At 50.7% G+C, this 27555-nt stretch overlaps 4 protein-coding genes across 4 annotated transcripts; 2 read left to right on the forward strand and 2 right to left on the reverse strand.

Annotated features, from left to right (window-relative positions):
- Positions 1–7036: 7036 nt before the first annotated feature.
- On the reverse strand, positions 7037–10396 carry MIND_01284900 (NB-ARC domain-containing protein; the record flags this gene model as incomplete). Its single annotated transcript, XM_037369319.1, has 7 exons — positions 7037–8019; positions 8069–9086; positions 9133–9616; positions 9683–9804; positions 9856–9994; positions 10053–10195; positions 10247–10396. 7 exons carry the CDS (start codon positions 10394–10396, stop codon positions 7037–7039), a joined length of 3039 nt encoding a protein of 1012 aa, XP_037214525.1.
- Positions 10397–11030: 634 nt separating this feature from the next.
- Positions 11031–12389, forward strand: MIND_01285000 (Alcohol dehydrogenase superfamily protein; the record flags this gene model as incomplete). The annotated part of the gene is made up of 7 exons (XM_037369320.1): positions 11031–11072; positions 11125–11261; positions 11313–11526; positions 11582–11733; positions 11782–12052; positions 12104–12189; positions 12239–12389. 7 exons carry the CDS (start codon positions 11031–11033, stop codon positions 12387–12389), a joined length of 1053 nt encoding a protein of 350 aa, XP_037214526.1.
- Positions 12390–12894: 505 nt separating this feature from the next.
- Positions 12895–14676, reverse strand: MIND_01285100 (F-box domain-containing protein; the record flags this gene model as incomplete). The annotated part of the gene is made up of 2 exons (XM_037369321.1): positions 12895–14564; positions 14619–14676. The coding sequence occupies 2 exons, from the start codon at positions 14674–14676 to the stop codon at positions 12895–12897; spliced, it is 1728 nt and encodes a 575-aa protein (XP_037214527.1).
- A 1713-nt stretch (positions 14677–16389) lies between these two features.
- On the forward strand, positions 16390–17985 carry MIND_01285200 (F-box domain-containing protein; the record flags this gene model as incomplete). Its single annotated transcript, XM_037369322.1, has 1 exon — positions 16390–17985. One exon carries the CDS (start codon positions 16390–16392, stop codon positions 17983–17985), a length of 1596 nt encoding a protein of 531 aa, XP_037214528.1.
- Between the last annotated feature and the right edge of the window lie 9570 nt (positions 17986–27555).

Genomic DNA, 27555 nt, shown 5'->3' on the forward strand with positions numbered 1-27555 from the left:
GTGACGTGGCAGAGCGCCGCCGTTCTCACGATGACATGAGCAAAGTGACAAACGATCAGTGATTTCAATCTCTGCGTCTTGGCTCTGCTCCACCACCACCGCCATGGGACCTGTCCAACATCTCCGACAACGACCCCATTAGTATGCAGCTTGCCAGCAGCATCATCGCCACCGCAACCTGGTACTTAACATGATCAGCACGCTGACCGAGTGGCTCTCACCGGTGGCGGATGGTGGTCGAGTGAACGGCAGGTGCGTCGTCTTCTGTATTCATATGTACCTGGCATGAGCTGTTGGCTTTCGCAGACATGCCGCGTTGGTCAACCACAGGTGGTCGCAGCACTGGCTCCAAGGATTCGATGTACGCAATCACCAGTGCCTCACGCATCAAAGAGAAATTCTCCTCGCGCAAACGTGTTTGCACGACCGAACGCGGCGATGGTGCCAGGTCACATATACGTGTCCGTCCTTGAAGCACACTCGGTCATCGCCGTCAGCGTCAGTGGCCCCAACAAGCGCACGATAAGATTAATGAAGACATGCAATAGGAGTTTTTATTAAACATCTACAACTTCTAGAGGACTGGATCGGGGTTGCTGACGCTGAGGCGGACGCTGCGCCAAGTAACGCTACGGAGAGTTATCAGTGGGCATGTCAGAATGATGGTGGCGAGAGGACGTACCCGCTTGGCGCGCTTACGCAGCCAGAGCCGCCGCCCAAAGGGGCGCTCCCGCCGTTGCAGTTGGAGTCCCGGAAGAGCGTCGCGTCGCCGCGGAGGTCGGTCAGCTGGACGCTTTGGATGGCGCTGCTACCGAAGTTGATGCACTCCTGGATCGAGCCGGGTTCGCGGTAGATGAACTTGACCGCACGCTGGCAGCCGGAGTTGAGGTTCGCGACGAGCTGCATCTCGCCGCGCGCCGCGAGGGCGAGGGCGAGCACGGCGAAGAAGGTGCGGACGGCGTACATGGTTGGGGCTGCGCACAAGTCAGCATATAAGCGAAGGAAGGGAGAGGGTGCACTCGCCGGCTCGGAGTGGTAGGGTGAAGAAAACTGGAGGACAGAAGGGCTCGACCTTGCCTCTTTATGAGCCACGGCGACAGCGCCCGCCGCCAAAGGACACTCCCGTCGTCGAAGACGGCCCCTGCGCGTTTGCTGCCTTCGCACGCGATCCGCTTTGTATTGGGCCGACGGAGCTTTTTCCGTCCGGATCCGCAACCGCTCGGTCCTGGACAAATTCGCTTAGCAGCGCGCGATCCGACGCCTGATCCTGCGGGGGAGCTTGTAACAGAGAAAGCTACCTACCAAAGTGTGCATACGGCATATGTAGCTTTGTGACTCGATTGCGCTTCGGAGGCATCCACTCCTCCCGGGCCCGTCCTGCAGGCCCACAGCTGTTGCGTCCGTTTGCTACGGGTCGGCGCTGCGCCTGCTCGGGTGTTGCTTCACGCACGTTTGAGCGGGACAGACCACACCGTCTCCCACGGCCCCGGAAGAAGCATCTTTATGGATCTGCGCATGCGCACGCCGCATGGTCTTTGATCCGGGATCATCTGCGTTCCCTCGCAGCCGGCAACCGTAACCAACCCCAAGTCGATAGATTGACGCATGGTTGACGCATGGCTAACTCGGTCAGTCGGTCGGTGCACCATGCTGCAGCCTGCTTAGTATCCTGCAGGCCTGCATAAGTATATGTACGCTATGGCAGTTCCGTGTCCTCGCACCGAAGACCTTCGAATTCCACGGTCCACGGAGCCTCCGATCAATGCGCATGATTCCACAGACTTTCCCAGACCACCCGGCTCGCTAGAAGGTTGCGCAGTTGCGAGAAGCCTGAGAAGGCATATTTGCGGCCGGCTGCCATATATAGTAATTCCATCACTGATGAACTTGTTACATTTCGAGTTGAATAGGTTATGTGTTCACCAAACTGACGATTGGATTGGTACAGTACTTCTGCTATGCAGCTCAAGCCTCAGTCTCTACACCAGGACCCTCCTTTCTTGCTCTTGCCGCCTAGCTCCTTCGACAACTGTCGAACATTCTTCCCTGATGGCAAATACTTACCCTTCTGAGCAACTCAAACTTTGCAATTGTATCCAAAGTGGCTCAGTTGTGTTTATTGCCTTTGTGATATGTATGCTGTCATGCATGCGAGTGGGAGACACCGTGAGTTCGGAGACTCTCTGCATTCCACACCACTGTTTCCCAAGCTCGGAAATACTTGAACTGCACTGTTAATATTGATTTCAGTCTGCTAGAAGTGGAAACATTTGCCTGAGTTCTACCGATGGCTAGCTTTGGTTCAGGATTTTGGTTCGAACCTGAACCGGACTGGACTGAACCCGTGTTCAGCATTCAGGTTCAGCAAAGGCCGTTTCCGAACTGAACCTGGCCCTTAGTTCAGCCAGGTTCAGCCATTTTGTTGGGCCAAATTCGATTTTGAACTGAACCAGCAGTCCAGCATTAAAAATAGCCAAGAATCAGACTGAACCAGACTTGGCCATCGCTACCAAGTTCACAAATAAAATGGTCATTTATATGTTTTTTACCATTTGTAAATATTTACAAATGGAAAGGTCGGAGCCCTAGCTATGGTGTTGCTGCGCTCAATTTTGTGGAGCAGTGACTCCCAGGTTTTGGGTCCACTCCTTGGCATTACAACCAGGCAGCCGAATTCCATAACTTGTTACTTCAGCAGCTCAGTGTTCTTTGGCATCTCTGTGCTTCAAGCAAAAGAAGCACAGTAAGTGTTTTTGCTTAACTGACTTAAATGCTAACTCGCATCTATGGACTTTCACTGACTGGACTGAGCAGTGTATCTATCCTGTGGTTGAGAATGTGGATCCAAATATTGTGCTGCATTACACTGTGGGCTATTATGACTTCAATATGTTCAAGCTGAAAAGGAATATACACACTGATTTTTTTCTCTTGAACTTAAACTCACAAATATAAGATGACACACCCCATATTTGATTGGATGTGCACCATGCAGACCCAGCTATGATGGCATTACAGACCTTAATAAGCCTATTATAGCCTAAAGGTTTTCCTTGAAATGGATAAGACCCAGCCTGTCCTCCCTAAGGGCCCAGAACACACAGGACATGATGACAGGAAACCTGCACCTCAGAAAGAGGGAACAAATGATAACAACATGTCAGGCCCAACACCAAGCCCAACTTGGGCAACAGGGGAACGGGTAGGGCTCCCAACCGCCCCGTATATAGGGACGGCCGTCGGAAATACTGCTGTCTTCGTTGGACGGAACGGTGAAGCCCGTACAGTATATCATGGCTTGACAGATGGTTACGATACGGTCCCGTATGACCATAAACCGCACCGAAACGGCCGAAAATGGGCTTCTTTCGAGCGAAATCAAAGATCAGTGGTCAGCTGAAGTGTCGAAAATTGCCAGAATTGGGTTTCTTACCTTCAAAAGATATGAACCAACAACGTACGAGCCCTAATTCAGCGAAATGCCTGATTACAGGTGTCTGATGCCTGTATCGGTCATGCCGGCATCCCGGGCCCGTACCGTCAGACCAAGTGCTGGGCCCAACTACGGTACGGGTCTCGTACCATACTTACGGTGCTGTATACCCGTAAATTTACAGGTACTGTCATATCCCGTGCATCTTCGTACGCTCCGAGGTTATCCTTGGAGCACAACAGGGTTTTTACGCGATGAAGGTATCTAAGCGTTTCCCTTCAAACAGTTAATCTGCATGCAGACTCCCTCGGACCCGTACGGACCCTCTGATCATCAACTCGGATCTTTACCCATTTGGACTTGTGTTTGTTTACTTATATCCTTTAGGCGTTCGCCTTGTTTCCTTTGCCTCGTGTATGTCTTCTTGTTCCCCTTACTTTGTACTTATCCTGCAGGAAGGTCCTGCGGACCTCATCAGATCTCCCTGCGAGGTCATATGCCTTATGCTTACCACTTAGTATAAATACTCGTACTCTACACTCCTGTACTTCAGTTTCGTTATTAACATTTCTTGCCTCGCTCTCCACTCTCATCCAATTCCCTCTGCGTTCTAAGCCTTTACCATCTTCTGCTTCTCCAAACGTATCCGTTGGAGTTCACATATTTGTTCAGACTTGCTTTCGGCCTGCAAGACGTGTAGTTGCTCACTCCAATATAGTGTTGTGATAGCCATTCGGTTTTGCTTCGGACTTTCCGATACTTACATTCAGTTCTTGCACGGCACTTAACAGGTACAGTTGGGAGCCCTAGGAATGGGGAGGAGTGCTAGAAGGACTACTATACATAATGAATGATTAGAATCCAAGCTTACATAATGTCTAATCGGGCCAAGAAAAACATACTGTTCAAATTCACCTGAAATCAAAAAGGATTTTTTTTTCAGCCCTCTCAGTATGAATAAAATTGAAAATTGATGAACTTATGGTTTAATTACTACTAGGAGTAGTGCTTGGACCATACAAGATGTATGATCATCTCATCTACAGCCATGGACAGGACTGAGGGGAGCAGCGGGAGACAGGTGTACAATCTCCCCTCACACTAGGGGCACAGCCTACAGCGTGCCAGAACACGTGGTCCGGCTGTGTGGCTGTCCCTAGGCTGACTACGTACCTACTGCAAGCTTGCCTCTGGCTCACCTTTTTCAACTGGTGTCTTTGTGTCATCCCACAAAGATTACATATGTCTAATTGGTCATGAAAGGAAAAATGATGGCCTAGCTTACAGATAATTCACCCAGGTATGCCAGCAATTCTTTAAATTCAAGTTCTTGCACAACAGCCAGAAAATCTCAGTCTGTGTCTCAGGCCATCGGCCAGTGGGTATGGGAAAAGTGACTCAGAGGTTTGGCTCCTCCTCAACCACCTGTGTGTCCCAGTCCCCACCGTGAGTTATCAGGTCGATTGCACCGCATGGGACCCGATAAGTTCACGGTGTTTTTATTGTTTATCATAATAATGAATAATTCCTGGATATAAGGATGAATAATGTTGAGTTCTAACACTGGTTTTTTGTCTAAGTCCATTCTAGTATGAATAATGATGAATAATTTGAGAGGTATAAGACTCGGACTTGACAACTAACACCGGTATGTGATGTCACAAAGGGTTTTCTTAGAAATTGTAATGTCAGTGTATTATGCTCTGAATAATGATGAATAATTGACCACTCTGGGGGACTTCAGCACCTGAGTCACGCAGGTCACATAGTGTGACAAATTTCCAAAAAAGGAAATTTTCGCCATTTAACCGGAGAATCATCAGAGAATGTCACAGATCATCACAAAACCAAAGTTGTATGTTTTGTCTATACGAACAACTTTCATTAAGCAACCTATAGTCACAGCTGAATGGTTATGCTAGCATAAGCCAATCACTAGCTGATATATAACTGATGTGATGATACTGTAGTGATTTATTCAATTCGGCGCCCTAAAATGGTGTGACATCGGCGCCGAAATTAAATTTTCGGCACTGCCTGTCAATGTGTGTGACAGCCGAAATTTTTCGGCCTATTTAGCGGCCCGGAGGGCTGTCAAATTTTTTTTGATGCTTTGATAGGCATTTGACATTCAGCATCTGGCTGTGGGCCCGTGACACGCCAAAATATTTCGGCCCCGGAGGGCCGGTGTGACACGTGACTGCCAAATTGAATAAATTGCTACAGTATCTCAATAACTAGACAGGCTACACAGCTGATTGAAGTACTACTAAGGATACCTGAATAATAAAGTCTATATTCTCATCAATTTAATCCTATTTGTGTATCCACCCTATCTAATGATTATCCATCAGATATTTTAATCTAGCTATATCTCCACCAGTTCTTTATGGATTCAGATGATTGTTTTACTAGTAGGCAGGTAGTCATACTATCTTGAAATGATCTGATGTGAATATGATCTCATACCTTTTGATTATCCTGTTATACCACTTTTCAGTAGCTGTAGTTTGGAGGGTTTGTCGGACGCAAGCAGGTGGTGAATAGACCAGCAAAGCCACTCGGCAAGCGAAATTTCTTGCCTAGACTCAAAAAAACCTCATTTGAGTCAATTTGTAATTTACAAACCGGTTTTCAAACCAGCTGATATTTTGAGCCTGTTTCTAGTGCTGTCCAATTATGATTATGAATACGAAATTTTCATAATTTATTCATATTCATAATATATTCTCTCTGCTGGAGCATATTATAATTGTATTCATATTCATAATCATAATTGGGCTCAGAATATGAATATATTATGAATATATTCAATTATATTCAAGCTTCACAAGTCTGCACATAGTGCATATAATCCACCTTATCTCATGGTTTATTGAACCACTCCTTGGTTATGGTTGTTTCTGTGGCCAATTTTGCAGTCATTGAGGCATGCATATCTGTCATCCTATGCTTGATGCTGGAGTCTGGAGACCAGGTGCCCTACAGAGATGCTCTTTGCAGCCATAACCAGGATTGGTAACATAGCCTGGATATTCTACAACAAGATATTAAGCTGAACAAAACTCTAGCCTAGGTCAAGTATGATACCTTCACCAGCGAAGAGTATCATCAAAGTCCAGGGTAGCAATATAAAGGTCAACTTCAGCCTTCTGTCAGGGCTGGATATGGATATTGTCCGGCCTGATTTACTGCCAAAAGCCATTGATATGGTAAAGACTGAGTTTGAAGATGTTGCTACTGCTGCTAGTAGCCTGCTACAGAGCTAGTACCTCTGGCTGAAGGGCTTGCTGGTGTATTTGAATATAATTAATTATGGCCAAGGTATAATATATTATATTCATAATATATTCATATTCATAATCACTCATATTCAATGGGTCTGAATATGCAAAGGGCATAATATAATCATATTTATTCGAATATATTCAAAATATATTCTAGCATAATATAATTGTGGACAGCACTACCTGTTTCTATTGCTCTCCGGATATACATACACTGTAACATGAACCAACTAAGGAACAGCCTTGGACTTGATACAAAATGTCAAACTTTCTCCAAAAAATAAGTATGATACGCAACCGTGACGCCTATCACATCTCACTCATCTACTGTCAATCTCTTAACACAGTCTGTCTCGAGCCGACGAATTCCAATCCCTTTAGCGCCATCCATCGCAGTGCGCAACAAAGTTTGCGAGGTCTCCTGAGCTGAGCTCGGCAAAACATCGGCTAGACACCGCAAGCCATATAGCAGCGCAACCTGGTCGCGTGTCTTCCTCGCTGTAACCAAATACACCAGCGCCCATCGGAAGGCTTCAGTCTCGTCATTGAATAGGCCTAGGCGCACGTCCCCAAGCGCGGCAAGACATGGCAGCAGGATATCAGTGTACATCCCAAGACTTTTTCTGGCAGTTGCCAGGAGACCCGCTCGTGCGGCCGATAGGTCGTGGCGGATGTGAAGGTCAAGCTCGGCTCTGAGCCAAAGGGCCTGTACCACCCGCGAGCTACCGCGGGTCCGGTATACTTTCTCCGCCTGGTCGAGATAACGGGCAATGTCGACCTCTTCCTTACCCGTTCGGATGCCAATCAGCGCCAACATGCATTGTGCATGAACATGCCAACCGGCGCTCGTCAACAAATCCGTCCGCCGGAGCAACTCGGTGTAATACACCTCTGCCTCGGCGAACTCGGTCCGGCCAAGATGCGCGTCGCCATTGAAGTCCAGGATCGCGAGCGCTCGGTCAGACTTGTCCAGCCCGCTGCGCGCAATTTCTTCACGTGCCTGCGCACACAACTCGATGACCCGCCCGAGATGGCCGAGCATGCGGTGGCCGTTGATCGCCTTCAGTGTGCACACGACGTCTGTCCGTCCGAACGCCCGCTCCCGCTCCACGAGCTCAAGGATGCCTTGCCCGTCGTGGTCGTGTATGAGCAGATGGTACTTGCTGTCAAGCACCAGAATATTCTGCTTGCTGTCCAGCGTCCGCTCGACGAGTTCCGACGCAAGTGCGTTGTATCTGATGGACTGTGGTAGGTCCCGCGGCATGTAGTAGGCAGTGATTGCGTTGTACAACATCAAAACTGCAGGATTATCATTAACATTGGATTTCTGCCAGCAGACAAGACCTACTCTGATCCACAGGAAAGTGTACCGTCTTGATATACCCGAGACTCTCCCCAATCAAAGTTTTTGCCTTGACATTGTCGACGGCCCCTGCACGAGCGACGATATATTGACAGCTGTGCCGTAAACGGATACGCAGATCATTAGTGTCCTCTACAATACCCGGCAGTCGTTCCAGCAACGGCGTTGGGCCCTTCAGCATCACAAATGACATGTAATTCAAGTCCAAGATCGCATTCCCGATGGCCGACAGTTGTTCTGGCCGGGCTACGCTTAGACCGTACAGCATCAGCTCTCGTATGTTGGCGAAGTGCGACGCAATACGCGGGATTAGCCCGCCGTCGGCAAGGTCTGAGTAGAAATTCGATATTGCAAGGAGGTTCTGGAAGTAGCCTAGCAGGGGATCGGTGAGGAGCCGTGGCGGCGGGTGGGTGCGCCGGATATACTCGCGAATCGGTGCCAGAGTTTTGATTCGCTGGCTGGAATAATTTCCGCCCGCTGACGGGACAGTCTCTATATAGATGAGGGATAAACGCAGAAGGGTCGTGACATGGTGGCCCAAGTCGACAATGTGGATACCGGTGGCATATAGCTCCTCTGCTGATATGCCATCCGGGAGGAGGGAGAGTGTCGAGAGGAGATCGCATGCATAGGGGGCAGACCGCATGCGTGGGCTGGACAGCGAGAGGTGAATTGAAATGTCAAGGCTGGCGTTTTTATGTCTGTGGTCTTCAGCTTCACTGAAAACAGTGTTCGAGTTGTTGCCACGCCGGCGCCAGCGAGTCAGAGTCGCTGCATATCCTTCAATAGACGCGGCTGAGGCTAAAAGACTCGCGGCAAGCGGGAGATTGTCCGACAGAAGTAGAAGCTCGTCAAGAGCTGTGTTGTCTACTTCAAGGTCAGGTGCCTCGGCGATGTCCATAAAGAGCTCCCGAGTTGCTTCTGCTGTCAAAGGTTCCAGGACGGGCAGGAACGGTCTTGTCCATTTGATCTTCCCGGGTCTTTCCGCCCCTCGCATGGTGACCTGACACTAATTGAGCTGGATTTACGAGACGAATTCGCGCTCGTACCACTAGCCCAACATGCTCCACCTCTGCTAATTGCGCCAGAAAGTCTTCCACATTGTCCGTCTCACCAGCGCTGTCAGAATCCCAGACTGTTTCCAGATTATCGAGCACGATGATGCATCGCTCGCCTTCCTTCAGCTTTGCCATGAGGACCTTCACTGAGTTCTGCGCCGCGGGAGCCTCCACGCCGACATGCTGCGCGACTGCACGGACCAGGTCTTGCGCGGTCGAGAGCGCTTCGCATGAAACAAAGTGGCGCTGATTGGGGTTTGAATATTCAGAGGCGATTGCGGGGTGGTGGAGAAGCGTCAGAGCCAACGCGGTCTTGCCCATTCCACCCGGACCCAGGATCGCGATACGCGGTGCGGGGGCGTCGGAAAGGGGCTGAAGAAGAGAGACGAGGGAGGCCAGCTCCGTGTCGCGGCCGTGAAATATTTGAGGCGAGGCGGGGAGAAGGGAAAGCGACAGTGCGCTATCCAGGAAAGTCCTAGATGCGTTCTAAGATCATATAAGTATGTGGTGTCATGAGAGCAAGAAACAACGCGCCATCGACCCAGATTCCAACGCCGCACTCTCGCTCCGTGACGCCAATAGTTCCAGTAGTTCGTGCTGTCGCAGCTCTACATCATCCAAAAGAATCCCGACTTCGTCTGCGAGGGCTCCACTCATTTCGAGCTGTTTAAAATCTCATTGGCATATGTAGCCGGGGTGAGGGAAAGAACATACCTTGAGGGCCTCAATGACTGCATTGAGCTCTCGCTCGCATGAGTCAAGCTGTCTGACGATCTCAGTGTTCCTCAGCAAGCGCTGGATTCTTCCGCGGGCCTGTTGTGCCTGGAGACATGCATGAAATTGCTGTAAGACCCTGTGAATCCGTTGTAAATATTCTGGAATACACAGGGGGATAAGACACAGAAGCGCACCGGGTACACCGCCCCATATTCACTAACGTCTTCATAGATCCCAGCCGAAGCGACGGAGCTGTCGATGCGGCCAAGAGCACACAGAGGAGCTGGTGGATGCGCTCCGTGATTTGCAACGAGCGTTGACGCTGGGCCTTCACATTCTGCGGGAGATTCTAACTCGTGTACAGGGCCTTTGTTCGATGAAGACTCACCTGAATGACCGGGACGAGCGCCAGCACAATGCTGCACACACTCCCAACGAACGGAAGACCGCCGCCTACGCCATTGGAGGTTGCACGAAGCGTCTCGGCTGCGCTCGTTGTGTATTGCAGGACCCTCTTGAGGGCGTCAGGTGCAGGCATGATGCTGGCCGCTAAACAGCGACCTCCGTAGAAAAGCAACAGGCGGAAGCAAAAACAAAACGTACCGCCTCATCGGATTTGCGTTAGCGCAGCCACATATCTACTCCGTGCCGCGTGCCTGGAGCGAGGACCAGGCTATGCCGCAAATGTGTAGCTAAAAGTTCCAGGTGAGGCGGACATCCGAACGCCACGCGCGAAGGAGAAGGTGGGGGTTGCCGCCAAGAACAAAATTCTGACTAAGCCGTTAATCATGCGGCAATATTAATCAATGTGACGTCACGTCACGTCACCACGTTTTTTTCTTCCACGACGTCAACTCGACGTGGCCGACGACGACGACGACTCACGATCGTAGAGCCCGTTTCCGGCATCGCACAGGAGTGCGGCTGGACGCTTCCCTCTCCCTCCCCTCTTTCACGAGAACCTGAAGAAAACCCACGCTGTCATCTTTCTCATCGCCTTGGTCAGCGCATTCATGACAAAAGCGCCCGCCGCGAGATAAGTCGTGTTTCCAAGCCGGATCGCGTCCGGAAAGAGGTGGATATTAAAGCTGTACGCACTTTCAAGCTGCGAAAGACCAAAAACCGGGACGCCAATTAGCCACTTATCCATACGCAGCACGCTTGGAGAGAACATGTCTATTCCCCAGACGGCGCGCCAATACGAGGTCCATGCTGTACGCATCAACTCCCTAGCCAGTGCAGGATGATCATGCTGATGGGAGACAGGCTGGCTCCGTTGAAGGACTAAAGCTTGTGGACGTACAGGTTCCAAAACCCAAATCTACGGAGGTCCTGGTGAAAATCAGGGCTGTCTCTCTGCAATATCGTGATCTTCTCGTCGTCAACGGCGCGTACCCCGCTCCGTACGCCAGTGTTTTTCTTCTCTCTTTTGCGTAATTTTTAATCATTTATAGTGTCCTGGACAACGTAGTGCCGGGCAGCGACATGGCAGGCGACGTCGTGTCTGTCGGCGAAGACGTGGCAGAGTGGGCAGTCGGCGACCGTGTGATGGCGAACTTCTACCCCGATCTACTTCATGAGGATGCCATGAGTCCAGAGATTATAGGCAACACCCTTGGGGCGGCTGTCAATGGTGTTTTGGCGGAGTATCGAGTATTCCCTGCACATGTGCGTGTCGGGACTCCGCCGAAGCTTACATTCTCACTATGATGGTTCTTTCTAGGGCCTGGTCGCTATTCCTGACCATCTGTCCTACGAAGAAGCGTCTACACTCCCGTGTGCGGCACTGACCGCGTATAATGCGCTCATCGATGGCTTCGAGCAGGTCAAGGCGGGTGATACGCTGCTGATACAAGGGACGGGCGGAGTATCCATGTCAGTGCATAGCAATCATTGCGTGTGCCCCTTTTGACGCAACTTCAGATTCGGGCTGCAATTTGCCGTTGCTTCAGGTGCAACAACCATCGTCATATCCTCCTCCGACGCAAAGCTCGCTGTGGCCACGAAACTCGGCGCACGGCACACCATAAACTATGCCACGACGCCCGACTGGGACGCAGAAGTGCTCCGGCTGACCAACGGCCGCGGCGTTGACCGTGTTTTGGAGGTCGTCGGCAACTCATCGCTCCGCAAATCGATTGCAGCCACCAGGCTCGGGGGAAGTATAGATATTCTCGGCTTTCTGGGCGGACTGGTCAGTCAACCAAAAGTTGGTAGAGCAGCATGTTCACATGGGTTCTTGCAGGACACTGAGGCAGCCGTTGATATCATCGGCCCGAGCATTTGGAAGCAACTGAAGATACGCGGGCTCAGCGTAGGTAGCGTTGCACAGTGCGTCACCGCCTCCACACATTTTCCTCCGGTCACTGACTTCACCTAGGCTCAAAGCAATGACCCGCCTGATGGCCGCCAACACCGAGACTACGCGGCCAGTGGTCGATAAAGTCTTTGCATGGGCGGCGGCGCGGGATGCGTTCGCGTATATGCAGGCACAGAATCACGTCGGCAAGGTGGTTGTTCGGGTCGCCTAACCGATGCGTGACTGGCCGGTGGTTGTACATAGCAAACGTTGACCGCAATTTGAAATGAAATTCACATCCACACAAAATGATTTCTTTGTTCAAGTCTTTGTAACAGTTTTGGATGTCCTTACTATCAAGCTATCAAGACGCTGCCAAACCAACTATCATTGTGGCTCATTCAGAATTCTTGGGCTTATTATATGTGCAAGGATAACTATGAGGATATTTCGATATTACTGTATTGTATCTAATATAATATGGAACGATAATATAGTATTGATTTTGCCCACCAGGTAAGTATACAGGACAATAATGATAATAATATAGTGTGATAATCAAGCTTAATATAATAATGGTCTACACTAATCATTAATGCAATCCTGATATGTACATCACATGTTTTTCCACATGTTCACCCAACCTTGTTAACTCGAAAGAGCACACTGTAATGTGGGATTTGTTTGAAAAGCTCATCATTGACAAAAATTACTACAATGCGATAGTAAAGCCTGTCTCACGGCATGTCCCACCATATAGTGTCACGGTCGTCCACACTAAAAGAACCCTCGGATAAGGCGGGGTCGCGCTCTGTCCCTTCAAGCGCCGAGTACCCAGGCCACTGGTGCACATGGTGGTATGTAGTGCGCAGCTTGAGGCCCGAGCAGTCTGCCAGCGCCGCCCGGATGTCAAGGCCCGGCCCGCGCGAGAAGTTGCAGCTGAACTCGGTCAAGCGCGCGATCCCCGCGCCAGGCAGGACATCGACCGTGCGCGCGCGGAGGAGACGTATGACAAGCGTGTCGGCGGCGTACCGAACATTAGCTAACTCAAGGTGGCGCAGCGCGGGACAGACGGCGCCTTCCGGCCCCGGGAGGAGCTGGGCGAGATAATCGGGGTCCTGCCTCAGGTGGGGGAAGCCGAAGCCAGGCAGTGGATCAGCAGGCCGTGTTGGCTCTCCGATCAGCCGGAGGCGCTCCAACCCGGGGACGAGCCGGAGGGCGGTGGTGAGCATCTCTGTAGGCATGTCATGGATCGAGAGCACGAGGTGGCGGATGTGGCTCATATGGCGTAGGATGTCAGGAGTGAATAGGCTCTGGGCGATTTCCACAGTGTGCAGCATGGGGGTACTGATAAGTGCGATGGCGGGTGACACGTTGACGCTTACATCAAACACGCCAATATCGAGGGTAGTCAACCTCGGCAGCGCAAAGGCGTCAACGCCCCCAGGAATGAGCGGGTTACCGCCCGCAATACTTACGGCTAGTCTCTCCAGCGAAACGCAGTGCGGTAAGAAGGGGAATGGAAACACAGCAGGCGCAGGTTGGTCCATGCTGTACATCGCTTGGATATCCAGGGACACAAGATTGTGCCATGCAATGTTTTCGGGAAACAGTGGCATACGGCCCTCGGTAGTCAGGTGGCGCAGACTGGGTGTGGCCAAGAAAGGGAGCTGTACATGGTGGATTGGCAAGAGGTCGATGGTGCGAAGCTGTGGTACATCGTGCGCCTGGAGCACTGTCAAGGCCTGTTGGTCATTGAAATAGTGAAGCAGCAGCTTCATGTCACGCCAGCGCGGAGAAGCGGCGAGAAGAGCAGAAAACAGTGGAAACGGTCCGGGCCCGGAACCGGCATCCATCTGTAGCTCCGCACTCACATGTAAATCTCCACGCCACTGCGGCCGCGACCGATGCAGCGAAACGTCCAGCGGCGCGGCGCCACCCCTTTCAAGCCACCTGGCGAGACTTGTCACCACTTGTTGTACCCTGTCCGACTCCGAATGATGTGGGACAACGATATGGATTGACGACCACAGCTGCGGCGTCGCCAGAGCCAGGTCCCGCCAGTATCTGCACACCCGCGAAAGCAACAGCGGGCCCTCACTCGGGTGCATCGCCGCGCCACGATCTTCCGGGAGCGTCTTGAGGAATACAAGGCGTAAGATGTCCTCAGGAACCCGTCGCATGGGCGACACAAGCGCCTTGTGGGCATCAACAAAGTCTTGAAGGTGATTGCGCTCCAGGACGACAGTATTCAGCAAGTTCCGCAAGCGGGCAGTCTCCGCGTCGAGCTCCGCGAGTTTTGTGGTGTGCGACGCGAGAAAGGCGTGGATGGCATCGCATTCCGCGTCGCTGGGCACAGTGTTCGTATTGAGCATCGTTTTGAAGGGAGACTCATCCATTTGCATACCTACAGATTCTCATGTCAGCGGCAAATCAACCCATGGTATGCTCCTGGACTTACTACTCGTAGACGCGAATCGAGATGGTGGGCAAAGGCAACGTGAAGTGATTCGTATCATGCTTCTTTTCCATTTCCCGCGTTCACAAATGATGCAGGCTGCCAATCGTGAGATGACGAAGAGATCATCTCGTCATACCTTTCTCAGTGTATCATGGTGCATCTGGAACCCAATGAACCTTGCATATTATTCGCAATATGTCCTATGTTACACTGACATCACGCCCGTTCGCCGGGGCCGGGGTCGGCGCAGCGGACAAGTCAAACAAACGGAAAGTGCGTGTGTGGGGGAACTGCTCGGGGCTGAGGCGGGAGTGGGTCCTCTCGAAGAGCCCACATTTGTTGCAGAGCTGGGGGTCGGTTAGTCGTGGCGAATACTAGGGAGGGGGAGGAACTTGAAGGGACAAGCGAGAAAGATTTGACAGGGACAAGAGGGGAGGGGGGAAAAGAGGGATAATGATAGGATGGAAGGGTGCTAGACGATAAGCGAAGGGCTACACAGACAACTCACCACCTTGCCCATACTCCGTCTCCACTCGTGTCCGTCGTGCAGCAGTTAAAGCGGCGGCGGCGGACCGGCGGGCCGAGCTTCGCTGCGACGTCGTCCGTTATCACCACCGGTCTGCACAGGGCCTGGGTGGAAGGTATGTAGGGACGCCGCCGCTCGTCGTCAGCGCTGGCGATTGGCGCTGGCTGTGGTGACGTGGCAGGCCCCACGAGTGTCACCATAGACGGCAGCGACAGTGCCGTTAACATCGTCGACTTCGTGCTTGTCCTACTACACTCGGGTCGCGTTCCGCAGCGGGTGTCTCATGCGGGGGGCTGCAGTTGGAGCTGCGTCGTTGTCATGGTCAGGAGCAAGGGGCGTTAGCGCTGCCACGCACCTTGCACTCGCCATCATTGACCAATCATTGACGGCGAGAAAAAGTGTGACTATCGATGTGACGTCTGACTCACTGATGACGTCGCCTTCTCTATCGACTTCTCCTCGACTCTCGGCGAGAGTCCTGTAAACGTTGCCACCGTGCTGGTCCACACTTGACTTCCCTCAAGTCTCAGAGTCGAGACTCGACAGGTATACTCATAGCCAGCGGACCAAGTAAAGGAAACGGGGTTAAGGGCTCGTTCGGTAACGAGAAACCAGCGCGGTTTCTCGACAGAAACCAGTTTCTCAGCAGAAACTGAGCTTCTGAGCAGAATCAGTCACAGGTGGGTAACACTGTTCGGTTAGTCGGCCAACGAGTTAGCATCATAATATGCCGAGATGTGTCAATGTGACATTTATGTCACGAGCACTCTTTGCGTACTTTTGAGGAAGAAAAAATGCCCAAATACAAGTGTTATAGATTGAAATGCTACATTGGTAGCTTTAGAGTTCCATTTCACCCAGAGTTTCCCCCGTAACACTTGTTTTTTTTGCTTGTCTTGGACACTCCGATGTACTCCGATTAAATCCGAAATGATGCGGTACTGATGGAAAATCAATCTGTGGACAGATCAACGATGGTTTCCAGCCCGCTGACAGTCACACTGTCGGTGCTCAGAAGCTCAGTTTCTGCTGAGAAACTGGTTTCTGTCGAGAAACCGCGCTGGTTTCTCGTTACCGAACGAGCCCTAAGGGGAATCGGGAAAAAGAAGCATGATATCAATCGCTTCACGTTGCCTTCGCCCACCATCTCGACTCGCGCTGACTAGCAGTAAGTCCAAAGCGTACGATGGGCCGCTGACCCGAACATGTGTAGACATGCAAATGGATGAGTCTCCTTTCAAGACGATGCTCCATACGAACACCGCGCCCACCGACGCGGAATGCGACGCGATCCACGCCCTTCTCGCGTCGCAAACCGCAAAGCTCGGCGAGCTCGACGCGGAGGCCGTCCGCCTGCAAGACTTGCTGAACACGGTCAACTCGAAGCGCAATGAACTTCGAGACTTCATCGATGCCCATACGGCGCTGGTGGCGCCCATGCGGCGGGTGCCAGAGGAAATCTTGCGCCTTGTCTTCCTCGAAACGCTCCCGGAAAATCGGGGCGCGGCGATGCATCCGAGTGAGAGCCCGCTGTTGCTTTCGCGGGTGTGCAGATATTGGCGGGACTTGGCTCTGGCGATGCCGAAGCTGTGGTCCTCAATTCACATCGTCGTTCCACCTGTAGCTCACCCACGCGCCGGACCGGTGGCGGAAAACTTAGCTCGGTGGCTTCATAGGGGTGCGGCAGCGCCGTTGGATGCTTCTCTGTATCTGTCGCGGCATCCACACATTGAAGAAGCGCCAGATATGATCGATACTCAGCTATCACCGCTGTTCGCCGTGCTTCTCGCGGCTGCTTCGCGTTGGCGGGACATGAAGCTGTCGCTTCACAATTTCCGAGTCAGTGATGAGTGGGCCCTGTCAGAGCTCCAGGCTCACGATGTACCACAACTTCGCAGGATGGATCTCTCCCCAGTCCGCGATGTACAGCTCCCATTCTTGGCCACACCCAGTCTGCGCCACCTGACTACCGAGGGCCGTGTGCCACTGTTTCCCGAGAACATTGCATGGCACAATCTTGTGTCGCTGGACATTCAAGTCACCATGCAAGAGACGGCGATTGCGTTGCCATTCCCCTTCCTGCCCCACTGTGTTTCGCTCGAGAGCCTAGCCGTCAGCATGGACCGCGGCCGGCCTCTGATTCCCCAGGACGCCGCGGGCTTTGCACTGCCGAGGTTAACCACACTCAATATTGGCGTTTTTGAGCGGGGTGTTGACGTGTCACCCGCTATTGCTATCATCAACGCCCCAATCCTACACACTGCGCTGATCGCCCAGGACCTCACCGCAAGTAAAATTCTCCAGCACATTGGCCACATCCGCCACCTCATGCTCTCGATTGAAGACATGAGCACCGATATGCTTGCCGCCGCCCTCCGGCTCGTCCCCGCCCTTGAGCGACTGCAACTGAATGGAGAGCCGAAACAGCATGCCGGATCTCCGATGAAGGACGACGAGTACCTCACCCGGGTACTGCCGGACCTCGATAGCACCCTCTGTCCCGCCTTGCGCCGCCTCGAGATCACCAATGTGCGATGTATGTCGGACGCGCTTGTCGTACGCCTGCTACGAGCTCGCACCGTCGACCTACCCTCCGAATCAGGGATCACCCGCCTAACCGAGTTCCGCGGCCATTTCTTGCGCACGCCCGGCCTTGACGTCCCCCTCGACATCCCGGCAGCGCTTGCGGATTGCCCATATCTGAAGCTGCGGATTGTGAAGCAGGATGCATGGCAGTCCGTTGGGCCCCGATGGGAGTACTCCACGCTCGAGGGAACCGAGCGCGACCCTACATTTGCTCAAAGGCCCTTGAGTAGCGAGGAATGGTGGGGTATGCCATGACTACGGGCCTCAGATCACCAAACATCTAATCCTCCATCATTTATGACTTGAAACTTTCGTAGTCTTCTGAACTTGTTTATCAACCAAGTGTGTGTTTTTTCACCTTTGAAAAACTGGTATTTAAGCCAGAATTGTGGGCTTGCTGGACTGACCACCTAGTCCAACCGCATCCTAATACATCAGGACAGCGTACGCAACCCAGTGAAAAGCCTGTCCAGTTCGTCCGGGAGCAACCATCCATGTATGAAATTCTGCATCATGGCCTTGTCAGCGGTCCATGTGGGTCTGCTCTCAAGAAAGCCAAACAGTGGCTGCCACAGGAAGCCCAAGTCGGGGTGCTTAGACGGCCTTCAAGCGGATTCTGTCTTCTTCCGGAAGATCCAGCGAGAGCATAGTAAGATTTAGACCGGAACGCTCGTCCCAGCGCGGGAGGACGCGTGCTCCTTGCCAATCGATCACACCGACGATTGTCGGGTCGTCCGGAGCGCGAAGGAGAATGTTCGATTCGAAGACATCGACGTGGGCGAGGCGAAAGATCTCTGGGCTGGGATCGTCCGGCACTTGGAGAATGCGCCAGCTCCGGCAATATGACAACCAGTGAATAATGCCAGGAGGGCTCTATAAATTTATTTTGAAGCACAATAATCATGCCATATATATAGAACTTCCAGTAGAATTGTTCTAGACTTTAGATCTATTCCAGAAGGGACCAGCCAAGCGGTCTACACCGTTCTGGACCAATTCTAGATATGGACCCGGTCTAGAAACTGAACCAAATAAGTGGTAACATGTCTGTATTTGGCAACTCTGAACCAGGTAGAATATTAGAACATTCCAGAAGTCAGGACTAGAACATTCTAGAGACGGATCAGCGGATCAAGTCACACTGTCACACATTACATAATTATTTCCAGAGCAGTATGTAAGGAGCCCTGTAAATTAGATAGAATAACAAGGAACCCCTGGTGGACCTCCTGATTGTGACAGCTACCAGCATCACATCAGTTAGGTTTAGATGGGAAAGTTTCAACCCAATACAATCTGTGTCCCCTGATTGTGACACCACCACCATCACATCAGTTGGATTTCTTTAAGTGTAAGTGCAAGTGCAAGTGCAAGTGCAAGTGCAAGTGCAAGTGCTAGGAGAGTAGAGCCATATTCCTCCTCTCAAATATCAACTCCTCACCCAACAACATGTATGAAATGTACACATTTAGATTCATATTTCCAGAAGCAAGAAATATAATATATCAATTTTTTTCATAAATGATGATATTTGTGTATTTGCAATGGCCTGTCTAGGCTCTTGCTGAGACTCAGAGTGCTTGGTCAGTTATGGCTGGGACTGACAGCCTTAGTTTAAAGATTCTTTACATTCTTACATCTAAGCACTTAATACACAGCTGACATAAGACACCCCAGAAACTGACTTCTTCCCAAGAGACTTTCTGATCCCTCATCATGTCAATAACAATCGTTCTTCAGAAATTGCCACAGGCGTGGATATTCACTAACCCGGAGAGTGGATGTTTGGGGAGGATCACTATTGATAATGTAAGTCTATTGATATATACCATTGGAAAAGGAGCATACTGCCTAGTGAAATTAGCTGTTAATGGTACATTCCTCTCCCATTTCATACCACTCTGCAATTTTGAGAGATCCTCCTTGAGATTGTGCATAGTATAGAATTGTTTCAGAATGCTGTAATCATGACTTGTCCAAATGGGCCCCTGGACAACACAGTCCACTCGAGTGTCAGGAAGGCCATAGATAGTTGGAATAGGAATCTTCTGAGTCCCTTCCAGATCAAATGAAAAGTAGTCCAGGTCAGAACTTTCTGGCACAGGGCACCATAATCCCTCATCCAGAAATTGATAAGTTGGTGTGACTTTCTGAAAATAGACTGGTTCATCTGGGGCTGAAGCCATAAAAGTACCAGCCAGTTGAAATGGATCATGATGTATTCCTTGCATTCTCCGAAATGCCACCTCTGATGCAAAGACTAAATTCCTTGGTATGAATATCAAATAATATAAATAGAAGCTTACAATCTACTCCACTGTGAGTTTCTAGTTGAGATGCCATTCTGAGCCAATGGTGTTGCAGGTGTATCATCCGATCTTTCATCCTTGGATATATCCAAAAGTGTGGTTTGTCTTCTAGTGCTGTAGAATCTCCCCAGTAGAGTGATGAATGAGTTGTAGTGTCTGGTATCCTATATGGATATAAATTCTGGGCAGTAAAAAATGTATTAAAACAGCGTACTCTGTGTTTGTGACAAACCTATTACCTCTGTAGACATGAAACTCATCAGAAAGAAATGAGAATGCTTTCTGCATCATTTCAACCCTTGGAGTGGTTGTCAGGGGAACCTCCCTTTCGGCCCGGAGACGCGCCCGATTCCGGTCCGACTCCGGTTCTGACTCCGGTCTGGCCCTCCATCTCGCCCGCACAATCACCAATCCGTCAACGCCCTCCCGACGGTCGCCCTGGGACCTCACCTGCGACGCCGCCCAAGCCTTCTGTGCCCGACAGCGGCAGCTACGGACAAGCAGTATATAGTCAGCTACCTAGCAGGCGGACCCTTAGAGTTTCTTCTCTTTGGATCCTCCCCTGCTAGGACCTTGATCTCAGGCCTCCGGGGTTGCCCTTACAGCAGAAGAAACTCTCTACAGGATCAACCGGACAAGATTGCCAGGTTCGGCGCTGACTCAGGCTCGGAGTACGAGTCCGTTCCGCCCTCGTCACCGCCCCTGCCACTTGTCCCCTCCTCCTCTACTCCTGTGGTCCCCGCACCCGTCATGCCGTCCGGAGTCACTCCTACCGCAGACGCCCAGCTGGACTCACTCGAGGCGAAAATTGATAGCCTAACTGAGGCCCTTGCTTTACTCACCAAAAGGCTTCCGCTGCCGCTGCCGCCGCTAATAATGCTGGCGGACCCCAAACACCTTCGCCGGAGACGTCGATTCCGACTCCGACTCCGGTCCAGGGCGACTCCGAAGCCCTTTTTGGCGACATCAACCTCGCCTCAAAATTGGTCTTGCGACCAAACCCGCCGTTCACCTTCAACGGCGACCGGAAATGCGGCCGCACGTTCCTTTACGCGGTCCGCACCTACGCCCGCCTTGCCCCTGAGGCCTTCGCGGTCAACGGAGAGGCGAGCGAGGAAAAGGCTGTCCGCTATGCCATGTCGTTTATGGCAGAAGGACCCGCTCAGCAATGGGCGGAGCGCCACGGAAGCAAAGCCCCGTTTCCGTTTCTGTCCTGGGGCTCGTTCGTTTCCGAGTTTCGACTCCGGTTCATCGAGGAGAACGAGCAAGATCACGCTCTCTCCAAGCTGGAGACTTCCGCTTATCACATGGGCACAAAGGATGTCTACCAGTACACCGATGAGGAAGTAAAGGCTGGCCTAGAGTTCGACAGAATTTGTGGTCGATTGTCCGGGATTGGGGTGCACGAAGGGAGAGAATTCGGAGGGAAATGAGGGGAAGAATTCGTGTAGAAGTGGAAAGGAAAATGAATGTAAATTTGCAAACACTCACTCCAGTTGTGTAGCTGGGCTCAGAGGCTTCGGGACTCGACTAGGGCAAGAATCTGCGGCTTGGATACTTGGTGTTCACTGGCAACCTGCCCTCGGTGGAGCTATTTCGACACTGGTTGCGAACTTGGTGACGGTTCGGGTCAGGAGAAGTTATTATTAAAATCATGTAAGCTACAAACAAATAGCCACATCAAATGTTGATGATGGCAGCCCAAAGCGGTAACTACCATAAAAGGAAAAGCGACCTGTAGGCCACTCTACACTTCCACACCGACGACTTCGAGGACCTGATAGACCTTGCCGGATTCGAAGACGCGCTGGTCAAGGTGACCAAGTTCCGCCACGGACTTGACCCCTTGATCAACAACGGAATCACGTCCTCGAACGACCCCCCGGACCTCCGGGATTACCTTAGCTGGCGCACCCGGGCCTTCCGTCAATATGAGGCCCTGGTCCGGGCCAAGCTGATCAAGTCAGCCGCCCCCAAGACGCCTGGCGGTTTGATTCGGACTCTGTTTCCGGTCAACCGCATCCCGGCTCCGGCCCCCTTCCGCCCGGTGGCTCCGGTCGTGCCACCCGCGGCCCGCGCCCCCGCTCCGGTGCCTCCAGCTTAAGGCTTCTCACGAGTGTCACGGATAAATACCTGTACTCTACCTGCGGGTAATTTAGGCTTCAAAACTAATACCTGCATTTGCAGCATCCGTGGGAACACTGGGGGCAAAGGTGGCGGCCTGACGGCGGTTCGATGGCAGTCGCAACATAGGTGAAAGAAATAAATCACATTCATCAGCACGGTAATCAAACAATTTGCCGACCTTTTGCGGGTGTCCTTAATGAGCCGGCTTCCGATGCGCGGCATGACAAACGCACGGGGCTTTGATGAGAAGAAGTTTCAATTAAATATGATTATAATATGCCTTCTCCATAATCATCCATGAAAATATGATTATGATTAAATATGATTATAATTACATTCACCTACCATTGACCTACCACAACGCTTATCCGCCAGATTCGTCGTTCGGCCGTCGGGCCAGCTCTCCTCACGGCGTGGAGTCCGTGTCACTGTCACCACCGTTCGACCCGCGGCCGCTCGGATTGGGACTTGGCGACGGCAGCGCCATCATCGGTCGCGTTCCGCGCTTGCCCGATGCAGTCTTTGCGGCTGAGATGTGCGTAGGTGCCTTGCGCGGCCCCCAGCCCCCCGGCGAACGACCCCTTGGCGTCAACGGCGTGCACATGCGCGTATTTGATGCCGGTATTTTGGTGCAAGTCTGGGAGTCTCTGCGCTATTGTTCCCAGGTCAGAAGGACACACCTTGCGATCGGCCTTCCGCCGCCTGCCGCTCACGATTCCCGTCGCTTGCAGTGATCAGTCCCGGCTGCCGCCAACCGCTTCACCAACCTGACCTTGGACGCGCAAGGCTGTGCGCGCGTCAGCGCCTAGGTCGGAGGTCTCGTAACATAGGGGTCGGATCGGACTCGGATGTGCAGAAGCTGCTCCCCGCCTCGATACTTGCTGCACCCCCCATCTCACGAGTCAAGTTCGTGATTGTCCGGGAATTAAGGCCCCCGCTAGGTCGCCTGCACGCAGAAGCTCTCAAGCAATCTTTCGGAAGCATCCGACGGCGATGGCCGGGTCTGCCCGCAACCTCTAAGTTTAAGTTTGATAGCTTCACCTCAGGTTCACCAGTCCCGCTGCGCTGTGCGTTGAAATTCGGCGTGGACGCCGCTAGCACTGCAGCTGGGTTCCTGGGGGAAGCTTCCCTCCATGCCCGTGCCTGCCACAGGGCAGGCCAGCACTGGCGCCAATTTTGAATTTGGGAAGGTTCTTTTGACTGTACTTAGCCCAGCACAGATTTACTACTTATACTGCATCTGTGGAAAGCACTTATGTAAAATAGCTATAAATCTCATGATACTTTCTGATATGTTAATTTCTCACCACAAAAAGAAATCAATAAATATATTCATAATACAGTGCCCTATAAAGAGTTTTTATCTTCGATCACGGTTGAGCGCCCAACAGATTATCATTGATTTTCCTGGAATGTTGGAATATATTCCTGAAGGACGAACCCAGGCAGAGAGGTGTGTGATAATATGTTTAGGCTCTATAAGAAGCAATTTCTTATATGGCTCTGTGGCCACAATACTGGTCATTAACCAGGGATGGTCTCCAAAGGGTGTAGAGCTGATATCTAAATGTTTGTGAGGCCGCACTAGAATGAATTTCCTCAGAAATCCATGTAGAGGAACTTCTAGAATTTTCTCAATTTGACCTGTATCGGTATTTGTCTTCTGATCACCATTGGGAAGATAGTATTGGATGAGACAGTTGCTTTTATGAGAAGAAACACAGCTATAGGTCACCTCCTTCTCCTTATACTGACGTAGAGGCTTGGCATTAGGTGGCAGTGTCATATTTCTCTGCTCCACAGATGGCACTATACGGTCATCCAGATAGCCTGCATTATTGGCATTGAGATAATTAAGGATAAGTTTGTACTCTTGAGAGGACATTGGTGGGGCTTGAGCTAAATAAGTTGCAAGCTGATCCTCATCCAGTTCAGCAGGTGATCTAACATAGACAGAGGTAGAACCTAATATGCTAGCCATTTCCTGTAATTGGGGACTTTTGAAGTCCTGATTGTGCAGAGAAGCTAAAACACGAGAACTACGAGCCATTTGCCGAAGCATAGTCAGGTCCATATCAGCTGTTAAAAGATTAAATTTTTTATATCTAAAAAATAATAGAGTCTACATAAACGTTTGTTGGTATTGATTTTCTGTAGTCCACCATTCATACGTTCTCCCCAAAATTCACTCAAGCCTGCAGGAGGGCCCCAGTATCTGGCCTGGCTTGCATTATGATATGCAAAATGAACATTTGGAGGTTCATTGATATCAGGAAAGGTTTGTTGGGTAACCTCCCTCCAACCAGTAAAGTGATAAACATATTGGTCAATTTCAGGTGCAGAGATGCCAAAAGATGAGATTATATTTGTAGCTGCAACCAGATGATAGAAACCTGAATGCATAGCTTCATCAATTCCTTCATGCTCAGAAAGAGCTATTTCAGGAATCACAAGGGGGAGGATCAAACTAAATAGAGTAAGATACTGATCAGCTTTGAGTTTTCCATGCTTCTTCTCTCCTAGATTGTAGGGCAATCTGGTTACATGGGTAGGTAGCAGTACCTCCTTGATACATGTTTGAATTTTTGAGATAACATGCTTGGAGAGCTTGAAGTTTCCATAAACAGCAATATCTTGCCACTCTGGGTCATCATCATCATCAGATGGAATCTCTGTTTGATTATCATCTTCATCATCTGAAGTATTTTCTGAGGAAGCCAAACTGTTTTGTGATGTATTGATGGCTGATACTGACTCATGATCATCTTGATCAATTTCCATATCATTTATGTCAGGTCCAGAGGGAAAGTCATCTGCACTTAGATGGGTAGGTAACACTGCCGGAGACTGGGGTGTAGATCCTGCTTCTGATATAGAAAGTGCTCTCCGTAGTTCCTGAAGGCTATCACCATCTGCAAAGGGGTCATTTTGAAGATCACTAGCTTCACTTGCAGTCTCCGCCTGATCCTGCCCTTGGTAGAACTCTAAGTCCATGATTTTTACTAGTTCTTTTTCTTTTTCATCTGTGTGTCCAATACCCCAGATAACACGAAGTTGAAACTTCAGAACACCCTCAAGCCAATTGTGCATATAACCCAGAATAGTATGCTTAACTGGGTCCCAATACTTCAAACGGTGTAATGCTGATGCCCGCACCCCAGTTTCTGTTGCTTTAGCATTACGTCCTGCAATAGTTGTTTCTTTTAGCCACTCTTTCACTGCTTTTCGCACAGTGCTTGCAGTACGAGAAATCCAGTTTTCATGATCAAGACGATGATTTTCATCTGACGTTAAGAGGCAAGCCCAGCAGTATTGCTTGGCAGCATGAGATAGAAAGCCTGTGGCTTCACGAGCAGCTAGAAGATCTGCTATCACTGGTATAATTCTTGCTTGAATAGCTACACCAGCAGGATGGTTATGTGTCTTGATAATCTTCCCTGGTGGCTCTGGTCTGGAATGAGCGAAGGAGATTATGAAAAAGCATATATTGCCGCTAAATTGATGTTAGAATTATGTGAGATAAATTAGGTGGCAAAGACATACTGCTGGTAGTTGTACTTGAACATCGAGGTTTACGAAGCGCGCCTGTCCTTGAAATGAGAAGATCGATTGGGTGATATGTGCGACTGAAGCTTGTGACAATGCAGCCTGAGTTGCCTGAGTTGTTGAAGGGGGTGCTTGTGCAGCACCACGACGACGGCTAGCACGTGTTGTGCTCGATGTTGAGGAAGAAGAAGTTGTCCCTGCTGCTCTACTTCTAGAATTGCATATGACGAGCGGGAGCGGTGTGGTTTGGGGGGAAATGATGATGGATAGCTGCAGTTCTGCCACCATTTGCCGTTGAGATTTCGCTTTGGGTTAAATTGGACACCACATTATGGTGAGAACGAAGAGTGTTCTGGTTAGAGGACATGCCAACTGCGAGCGCTGGTGCTGCAGTGATCATTGCCATTGGGCTGCTGGCTGCAAACAATGTTGGATGATGAGTTAGACCGCTAGGCAGAGGTGGAATAGCTGGATGGCCAATGGCTGATGCAGGAATAGACGAAGTCGGAATGGATTCTGGTAATGATAGCGGAGGAGATGTTGCAGGTGCAGTATTGCCACTAGTGAGCGGTTGGGTTGGTGGTGGTTGAGCGAGTGGTTGAGGTGTTGGGAGTGGTTGAGGTGTTGGTTGAGTCGGTGGTGGAATAGCTGCTGCCATAGGGCGGTAGGGAATAATGGGTGGCGCAGACAATAGCGCTGTTGGGGCTGTTGGGGTTACTGCCACTGTGGGAGATGCTTCAGATGGAGCTGAGGAGGAAGCTTGGGTCGGAGAATTTTCTGCTTCAAACTGCAGAAAGCGCAAGTAATGCTGATAATGCTCCATCTCCATCGATGAAAGGCCAGAAAAGAACTATAGCAAATATATTAGCAAGTGCCAACAGTGTTTCTTAATGTCTCAACACACAAGAATGACTTGATTAGAGGTTTGAAGGCGAACGAATGAACGAATAAAGAGAATGGTGTGATGTCACACAAACAAACACTTGTCACACTGAAGACTTGAACTCGAACTCGGTCACACCAAAGGACCCTTGTGACACTGCTGGCTGGCCACAATAAATAATATTCTGATGTTGCAAAAATGTCTTTCTATAAAGAATAATACTCAAAGAAATAATCCCACATTTCAAGACAAAACCCCCCAAAAGAGGTTAAGGTGTGATCAGTTCGCCTAAAACCACCAAGTACAGTCACATGAACCACAAAATAACATTCTCTGATCCAACTTTTTTTGCGCACTCAGCCTTAAACCAGTTTACAGCGATAAATACCGTCATAGATAAGACATTGAGTGCCCAATATTGAAAGTGCCACCAGTGATTGTGAAGTTGCTTGCATGGTTGAACATTCCTAGGGCTGCTGCTGGTCCTATTGAATCTGCACACCGGCTGGTCATTTCTTTGCTGCTTGCGGAGCTAGGGGAAGTTTGAGATTGGTTAGAAATGGTGTCAAGCACGTTCTTTATTGTGCAACATGGAGGAGAAGTTGGACGGGAAAGCAAGATGGTGGTCAAAAGCAAGATGTGTTTCTGCGAAGATACCGAGGCTGTGCTACCTCGTGGTGATTCCGCGATCGATATCACACTCGCTAAAATGCGCCGAATCTGCGTCACCGACAGAAAGGGCACTGTCAGTGCCACGCTTCCTATCACCAGTATGGAGCCTTATGCCCTGTGCGGCCAGCGCTTCTGTGCTCGTGCGGCCGCGACTGCCTCAAGGAACAGAAGGTTCCAGAAGAGCACGTCATCGTCGCGTCAGCCGTCACGTCGATAGTCACACTTTTCCCTCCGCGCCCCATCTTTTCGCTTTCCGTGATCCCATCCTGATCATCATCCCCGTCAACG

The sequence above is a fragment of the Mycena indigotica genome (genome assembly GCF_014461135.1).
Source record: "Mycena indigotica strain 171206Taipei chromosome Unknown Mind.scaff0013, whole genome shotgun sequence".
Taxonomy (NCBI): Eukaryota; Fungi; Basidiomycota; class Agaricomycetes; order Agaricales; family Mycenaceae; genus Mycena; species Mycena indigotica.